This window comes from Diadema antillarum, unplaced genomic scaffold, assembly GCF_040938485.1.
Source record: "Diadema antillarum isolate AM-2024a unplaced genomic scaffold, OU_Dant_1.0 scf00000029, whole genome shotgun sequence".
NCBI lineage: Eukaryota > Metazoa > Echinodermata > Echinoidea > Diadematoida > Diadematidae > Diadema > Diadema antillarum.
The window spans coordinates 766,521-776,254 of NW_027270918.1; the positions used below are offsets into that span (position 1 = coordinate 766,521).

At 37.2% G+C, this 9,734-nt stretch overlaps 1 protein-coding gene across 1 annotated transcript; it reads left to right on the forward strand.

Moving 5' to 3' along the window:
* The first annotated feature begins 393 nt into the window (after positions 1-393).
* On the forward strand, positions 394-6,958 carry LOC139737804 (fatty acid-binding protein 2, liver-like). Its single transcript, XM_071648484.1, has 2 exons — positions 394-630; positions 5,491-6,958. Exon 2 carries the CDS (start codon positions 5,505-5,507, stop codon positions 5,895-5,897), a length of 393 nt encoding a protein of 130 aa, XP_071504585.1. The 5' UTR covers positions 394-630; positions 5,491-5,504; the 3' UTR covers positions 5,898-6,958.
* The last annotated feature ends 2,776 nt before the right edge of the window (positions 6,959-9,734 follow it).

The window sequence follows — 9,734 nt, forward strand, 5'->3', positions numbered from 1 at the left end:
CACTTTGTAATGTATAGGCATTCATGTCTCAGTAGGCTTGAAAATAGTGATATGGAAAATAATATTTTGAATTCGACATTGATAAAACTAATGAAGTTTTGGTCATTTTGTCTATTTTTGTCTTTTACCCATGTCTCAATGCGAGTAACCAATAGATAAAGAGCACATTGAAATCTTTAGCAGATTAGTCTTGGTCGAGACTAATGCCGGTGACGACAACCCGGATGTTAATCTTCCTCTTCCCGGTTATAAATGTAGCTTGGGTGTTGGATCAAAAATTCATCGTCTTTCTTCCACCTCCCTGGTCTGACCCGCATGCAACACACACACACACACAGCTGACAACCCATAATACCATAGCTCGATCGAAACACACTGCCACCATCCCCTTGACATCCGACTATCCAAGCCGCCGGCGCTCTGTCAACCTGCCCGAGCTCGCATCCCATATCATTGACGCCCAATATTCGTCCGGAGCTGGCTGCATTCATCAAGGTTTATCAGCCACGCCTTTAATTGAAGTACGTGTACGAAGGGTCCGTAGAGGCTTTGAAAAGAAGACGAAGAAGGAGATAAGGGAGGTCCCTAGCTTCACTTGCACCCCCTCTAGATCAATAGTCTGACACATCGGTGAGTATACCATTTCACAATACATGTATTGCAGTCCCGTCTTCAAGTGAAAAATGCATTAATCCGCCGTGCACAGTGCACATAATGATGGATGCATGTGAGGGAATGGAGCTGGAGTGCGTTATGCATAATAATGAAGAATCATTGAATAGAACATACATTAACTTTGCCTATTTACTACCGTGCTGCGAACTCACGTAAGTATTTCGAAGCCACAGACTGCAGCTATTCTTGTCTAAACTAACGGCAGATATCCTGCTAATCTACATCTATCTCTACCGATTCCTATACGCTTACAAGCTGCAGCTTTTCATATTTCTGTAACATTTCAACTTTTATTTAAATGGTGATGCATTGACCGTTATGTTGTATGTATACTTATATTTCATTTGTACATCCAAGCTGACTATTGTATCTCATTTCGTTACGTTTTATATAACCTTTATGAGAAATATATGAAACTAAAGAAATACATTAGATCACAATCTAAGTCATGGTTGACGCTATAAGACGAAAATCATCCCGAAATAATGATTTATGAACAAGCACAAGTTTCTCAAAATGATGTCATTTTTTTTTTCTGGTGCAAAATTACTTCTAAAACAAAATCTTTAAAAAAAAAAGCAACGGAATTTGACACATAATGTTGGACTAAACTAGTGTATGCAACTTATCACAACGACTTGTATACACGGGGATATTCAGAGATAAAATACGAAAAGCTTACAGCACAGCAAATCAAAATCAGAATCATTTTGCAATAATCATGTAACTGAAACTAAATGTCATAAGTATGTACACTTTTATATCATCGCGATGTTTAGTCAGCATTATGGATATACGTAGAAGATTCACCGGATTTTGCCTTCGATGTTAATGTACTCAGATAAAGGATAATGCGAATTGCCGTGTTTGTTTTACCTGGTAATTCTGCGTGGTCTCTGGTAGGGCTTTCAATAACCTACCGTAGGAAGCGCTATCGCTTCCGCCAGCTGATAAGAAAACATGAATGCGGAATTGGTTGAAAGGCAGCAGTGTAACAAACACAGGATTTATAGACGGAGCTGACCCGAATAGCCTTATTATTTTCAACAGTCATTGTCAAACGAGAAATTTATGGCTGATTGAGGTTCGGTTGTATAGACAATAGGAATACAGCAAAAAGAGTGGAGATAATATTGTTGGAAACTAATCATGGCAAGCAATGTCGGGGTGAGAATGATCGTCTGAACAACTAGAGAGAAGGATATTATTTGCATGTAATTATTATGGCAAATTAAAAACCGACAGCTACAAGCCTACTGGCGTACAGATTCAGTTAAGCTGAATGAAAAACACTATAAACTGATGTAACAACAACAACAACAACAAAAACCATGTTCTAGGGGATTTTTTTCCTAAAAGAGTGAAATCATACGAACAGGACAGTAAAATATTTGTGCGTGTGTGTGTGTTTGTGGTCAAATTTGGACATTGATACAAAAACAAGATCTTGGATTCGAATGCTTCGAAGTTTTCACGAAACGTCATTCTAATCGAAACCTTGGAACATGCACATTAGATGAGGCTTGCAGAACCTTAAAAATGATATCACGTTTCGTCAAAATTTGAAATACAATACAATCCTTTCAAGTTGAAGTTTCTCCATGATGCTACTTTATAAATAAAACTCTACAATAATATTTGTGCGATTAATACACTTCATTCTCGTTCAGTGTCATTTCCATGGAAAGACGTGTGAGGCAGTGACATCTTCACCTCACCTCATTCGTAATTGATCACGTGACTGCCATTATCCTGTCTGTATACCGCTTCGTGGAAAGATACGAACAAAACGTTTTCTTGCAGGGTAGCGGGACGTTTTGCTTTGTTTTGTGTGTTCATGTGTATGTGTGCAGTGTGTGTGTGTGTGTGTGTGTGTGTGTGTGTGTGTGTGTGTTTGTGTGTGTGTGTTTGTGTGTGTTTGTGTGTGCATGGCATTGAACAAATCACCTGGTAATGATGGCTTTTCTGTTGAATTTTTAATGACTTTTTGGCCATATATTGGAGGTGTGATTGTCGAGGCTATTAAGAGGCGTATGATACAGGGATTCTTTCAATATCGCAGAGACAAGGAGTAATTACTCTGAAAGGAAAAGATGGTAAAAATTCTTTACATATTAAGAATTATAGACCCATTACTTTATTGAATATTGATTATAAGATACTTTCTAAAGTTTTAGCTAATAGAGTGAAGGATGTATTATAAGATATAATTAAGCCGGATCAGGTGGAGTATATGAAAAATAGGAATATTGGAGAAGCTATAAGGTTCATAGATGATATGATTTTTCATTGTTTGAATAATAACATACAGAGTTTTTAAATTGCTGTTGATTTTGAAAAGGCGTTTGATTCTGTTTCTCATGAGTTCCTGCTTAAAGTATTGGAATTGTTTGGTTTTGGTCCCTATTTTTGCTCTTGGGTAAAAATTTTGTATAATGGAATTAGAAGATTGGCGAAATTTCTTTTGTACACAACTGCCTACACCCCATCTACGGCGAGTCAACGTCAGTCTGATGAAGCCTACAGATAGCAGGCGAAAGCTCACGCAAGGTAAATAGTTTTCTTTGGATGTGTACAAAATACATTTCGCCAATCTAGAGAATTACCAATCAGATGAACCTCTTCCAGGATCAATGGAATTAGTAGTTGTATAATGAATGGTGGTTTTTCAACTGGTTATTTCGATGTTGGTTGTGGAGTTAGGCAAGGTGATCCTCTGTCGCCATATTTATTTCTGGTTGTGATTGAAATTATTGCGCAAGCATTGAGGAGTGCTGAAGGTATTAAAGGAATTACTCTGGGTGATTTTGAAGTTAGACAAGTGTTAATGCTGATGATATGACAATTTCAGTGTCAGAGATAAGAGTTCGGTTAAAAGAGTGTATGAAATTTTGTATTGTTTTTAGGAAATGACTGGTTTAAAGGTTAATTTGGAAAAAACAAAAAAAAAATATTGTGGACAGGAAAAGACAGGGATAGGGTAGGGGATCTTTCATTTCGTAATTTAGTGAGAGAGGTGAAGATATTGGAGGTTTATTTTTCGACAGATCTGAAATTGAGAGAAGAAATGAATTATAAAGAGATACTTAGTAAAATAAAAAAAATTATTAAGTTGGTGGAAACAAAGAGATTTATCTTTGATGGGTAAGATTCATTTACTTAAAACATACGCATTATCTAAATTGAATTATATCATCGTCAATTGTTGTTTCTTCGTGGGTATTTGCAGAGGTTAAAGGTCTGTTCTGAATTTTAATGGAAAGGAAAAGACCGCATTAAAAGGGTTATTTTGTATCAAGATTATGGAGAAGGGGGTCTTAGAATGATGCATTTTGAGTTGTTTGTTAAAGCTCAAAGAGTAATGTGGGTGAAAAGACTTTTTTGAGGAGAAAAGAATATGACCTGGAAAAAGTATTTTCAATATGTTTTTAGGTCAGTTGGTGGAATTTTTATTTTTCAGTGTAATTTTGAAACAAATAAACTTTCTTTGTAAGTTCCGAAATTTTACAAAGAGATTTTACAAGCGTGGCAAGATTTGGGAAGTTTGAGAAATTTAGAAGAGGGGCATATGAATCAAATAGCATTTAATAATAGATTATTTTTTTAAAGGTAAAGTGATATATGGTTATATCAATGATATATTTTGTTTCGGATGATCTCTGTTCTTTCTGCAAAAAGAGCACTGAGGGATATTCACAATTATTTGGGGAGTGTATTAAAGTGCAGGAATTGAATTTAGAAGAACGAGGAAACATGAATTGGGAAGTTGTTTTATATAGGTATATCCGGAAACTCGTTAAAAGTCAAAGGATGGAATACAATCATATTGATGATTAAATATATTTCATATTTAGCGAGATCAGAAGGGGAGGTACCAAAGTTTAATGATGTTGTGAAGTATTTTAAGATGGGTAAAGAAGAAGAAAATAAGATAGCGAGTAAAAGAGGAACAGTTGGAATGCATTTGATAAAGTGGGAATATATTATGAGGTATACCGAGGATACTATGTGATTTTCTTTTTCTTTTTTGATTTTGCCGTATCTGGGAGTTATTGTGATATCGTTGTCGGTTTTTTTTTCCCTCTCTATTGCTTCTACTATTTCCACATCATTTCCACATTATGATTAGGAAGTTTTTTATTGTATGAGAAACAAAATGGCAATTTACACGGCAGAGTTATTCAAGTGTGAATAAAACCTGAAACCTGAGGGCTGAAGGCACGGGGTGGGTGGGGTGCATGTTGGCGTTGGTGTGTGTGTGTGTGTGTGTGTGTGTGCATGTGTGTATGTTTTCTCGCTAATGGCCTCGTTTTTTTTTTCTTTCGAGAAGCAATGAAATATGCCCCGTTTTGTGTTTTGAGCAAATTATTTATTATGTTCCCGTTTTGGGGGCTTTTTGCGAGAATATGTGTTTAAAAGCAAAAACAAAAGCGGATTTCGTTTTCTTGGTTAAAAGAGTTACAATGTAAGTTTGACATTAGTTTGCACTATGTTGATGTTACTGCATTTGTCCTTATTATAGTGTAAGATTGACGTTATTTTATACAATGTTTGTGTATAATGCAGTTTGTCTTTGTATGATGTTTTGTTTTGTTTCTGTGAACGTTTCTGTTTCTGTGATATGAAAATGAACGAAATTCGAACAAAGAATTATCCCCCCCCCAAAAAAAAAAGCCCACACGTTCTGGCCGATCAGTGAAAAGGAGAGGTAAGAAAAAAAAGAAAGAGAAAAGACCTTACTTTTAAGATAATGCTATAGTGATGGTAATATATCACATCGGGTGTATGACTCATTAATTTGATATTTAACCTCAGACACCTCCCCCATCATGCCGGCCGACTTCTCGGGCTCGTGGACGATCGATCATCACGATGACTTCTCGGCGATGCTGGAGAAGCTCCAGGTGCCCGCCGATCAGCGACCACCGGCCACAATCTCCCAACTCGACGTCGAGATCAAGCAGGACGGCGACAACTTCACGATCACCAACAAGTCGCCGGCGGGGACGAAGGAGCACAGCTTCACCGTGGGCGAGTCCTTCAAGCTCGTCATGATGGGTAACATGCCCGAGGTCGACGTCAGCTCCTCCTGGGACGGCGACCGCCTGGTCTTCACCGACAACCGCGGGGTCAAGCTCACCCGCGAGATCGTCGACGGCCAGATCGTGTCAACCTTTTCCATGGGAGACGCGTCAGTCAAACTGTACTTCAAGAGGGTCTAACTATGGGCCATGTTTAATCGAGTGCTATTAAATGTATCATGAAATAGTTAATCCTTATGTATACTCTGCCAGAAAATGAGAGCATGTCGTAAAATGTTTGTATCGACCAGTATAATATTATGCAACTTTGTCTTTCCGTTGAAAGTAATGAAATTTGAATATGAAGAAGTTGAATTGGTACTATACGTGTATATTATTTCATTAAAGTTGTAATACATGTAGTATCCTCCGGCTTGCTAATAGAAATAATTACAAATTATTTTTAGGATTTACACCTTATAGACAAAACCCCGTACTTTGGCAACAAGAGCAATGGACACAGTGTAAAGTGACAGCCACAGGAAAAACAAGACTTGCCTTCAGAGTGGTAGATACGTCTGCAACCGCAGTGGTAAACGTATACCATATGAATGAACAATAATAATGATAGTAATAAAAAACATGAGGGGTATATAGCCTCCTATAGAGATTCAACCTGCACTAAAATACAAACCCTAAAACTCATATTATCGAGTAGTAGAACCTTAGAGAAAACAGTGGATTAATTTGGTGCTGTCTGGTGTAGCAGATATTTGCAATGAAATGGAAAGTCTCGATTTCGAAACCTACCTGGTGCTCTTGTCCTTGGTCTACTCCCACTCGGTCTAATATCCAGTGCTCGTTTGGTCTTATCCCACATGACTAATCCCATTTCGTCTACAAGCAGTTCGTCTGACATTGGTCCAACTACCGATCAGGCCATGCCCATTTTGTGTAATATCCAACTGATCGTTATTACCACTCAGTCTACATTTTAGTAGCCGGGATGGCAATTAGACCATTAGGTGAAATGACAATTAGCCAAAACTGATATCGGACCAAGTTAACGATTTTTAGATCAAATGGCCATTAGACCAAACAGACCGTAACGGCCTAGACCAAATGAGTTTTGTCGTATCGGTGCCAGACAATCTGGGAATTAGACCAACCGGTTCAATGTATTAGACCTAACTGATCTCTGTCAGTGTCGATCGTGACACATAGAGCTCAGTTATTACACCTATATTGACTATTAACTTCTATATGAGATAAATGTCTTTGTCAAGGGTTACGTAAACTTGGACATGTAGCAATATTCTAAGATAATAGTAGCAATAACAGGACATTATTAGGACAGTACATACACTGATATTGCTGCACTAGCTATTAATGTCATATCATATTGATAAAGGTAGTATACACGTATTATAATGATAGCATCAAAATGATGATATGGCTAGAATAGCAATAACAATGATAAGTGTTAATGTTGATGAATGAATAATATTGATGTTGATATATGAAACGGCGATTATGATTTCAATACTACATGTATTGCACATCACTGATATTGTCATTTTATCGTAATAATGTAATTACAATTATACTGCCAATATACTGTGATACAAACTATGTATACAACCATGTACGATGCACAACTATACTATCACTGAAATTCTTGAACAGTACCCATCACAGAGATTCTATCAAATTGACGAAATGTATAGAGTCTGTCGAATTGCGATGGAGGGGATGGGGGGGGGGGGGGGGTGGATGGGGAAAAGGATGATACACATAATAATCATAATATATATGTACTATGTGACTCTGGTTAATCTATAGACGTTTAAATGTCTTCATGTTTAAGCATATGAAATGTGGAAAAGTAAAAAAACAACAACAACACTTGTGATACTATATAGTCTTCACTCAAGGGAACATTAAGTATGGGATCATCGGTCTGGAGTATGACATTTTGTTCACCGTCGACATCGATATTGCGCAAATAATGCGTTACCACTTACTGCGTATAGAGCATGGAGTGCAATAATTCAAGAGACGGTTGCATTATAAATATTGACAAAAAATGAGCGTCATCACACTGTGTAGGAAACTAGAAAGATCTATACGATGATCATTCTGCCATAATGATGATAACAGAAGGAATGCAAAGTACTTATATACCGAGCTTTGGCGCAAACAGTGAAGGGTTCAGATTTTAATAGGTTGTTATACTCTCTTCGTCACCTTATTTCCGTTTGTATCTAGATTATGTTTGATTTATGATTTATTTCCAATTCGTGATGTCATTCTCTGCTCATTCACCGGGATATTGTTAATGGAGTAAAGCTGAGAATTCACTTTTTGATTTGAGATGTCTGAATTTCTCTGGTCAGTATTCCATAATCAAAATAAATAAACCTTGACATCTCGTACTTTTTAGAAATGGCGTCATCAACAAACAACAAACAAACAAACAAACAAACAAACAAACAAACAAACGAACAAACAAAAAAAAAACGAACAAACAAACGAACGAACAAGCAAACACACAAACAAACAAAAAACCAAATAAACAAATAAATAAACAAACAAGCAAATCCAGATGATGTCTAAAATCTGACAATGACAGTAAATGAGGGCCTTCTCGATGTTTTCTGATGTCAGTATTTATATATCGACTAGCTTGTTCTTCGTTTTTTAATATGTTGGCTTATTAAGGATTCAAATTTACGAATTCGTGTTTTCTTCCACTGAACATGACAACAAGCTGTATAAAATTTATGCATTCCAGTCCTTGGAATTCCAGATTACGTTCATTAGTCGTTGCTACGTTGGTGTCTTTCGACAAGCTTCTGGTTGTCAGGGTAAACCTTTGAAGTATAGAACAACTAAGTGAAAATCGCAATCGATGGTAAACTTCTATCTTTGAATGCGTGGATGTTCCTAGCCCTACTGCATGGATACTGTGTTTATGCAAATTTTCCTCGCTATGTTGTTCTCGGTTATAAAAATGCAATTCAATCACGATTGCATGACTTGTTGGTACGTCAGGCAAGACTTAGTCTCTTAGATTCTCTGACAGGATTTGAAACTTTGGGCGGCTATCCGTCGAGATGGTGAGCTGGTGTTCGCATTATTATGTGAAGTATAATAGCCTAAAATGTATGAGGGAAGGAAGTTCGGTCACTGTCCCAAAAGGGTAGACCTATATAGCATTGTAAAGATTTTGATGTGAACGCGACTGTGGTTGAATTAAGTTGTTTTGCAAACCGTTTTTATTTTGAGCATAACAATAAAAGGATGTGATGATTCCACTGTAGATCCTGGTCCTATATGTTATTTTGTCATGACTTAGCATGAAATTACATATTTTATGGCATGGCAATTAGAGGCGACACTTTAATAACACAAGATTTTAATAGTTCAAGGTAACACAATTACGTTTAAATTCAGCGTTGATTATATCTCAATTTTGCACGCATGTTGAAGTCGTTAGAATGAAGGAAGCGGAAATCATTCTGGTCTGATGAGAAAAGTAAATTATCGCTCGAGACCCGGAGGGATATTGTGTACGTGTAGGGTCTGGAATAATACTTGTAAGCTAGAGAACTAACCGTCCTAGGGTGTGAAATACCGCTCCCATGTTAAAGATTATTTGCCATAAACAGCCATGCTACTCATGGAAAGAACGTAAATAGTGTGAAACTCGGTGGGCATTGGAAACGCCTAAAACGGGAGTAAAACCATTTAGCAGTGTGATATGAATTGAGGGAATGTGGCAATATAAGTGGAAGTAGAACACGAAAGTTTGAGAAAAATCGGACAAGTCGATCCAAGTAGTGCTGCCATCCCTGGACGAGGAGGAGACAGTTCATGACGTCATGCATGGACAACAATGTACACGAAACATAAACAGGGTTTCACTTATTTGTTTTCTAATGAAAGGCGCACGTTCCCTCGTTTTGCCACTGACATAACGCTTTAAGTGATATATAATTTCCCCTTTAGCCAGAAAGAAGAGAGTAAAGCGCTATT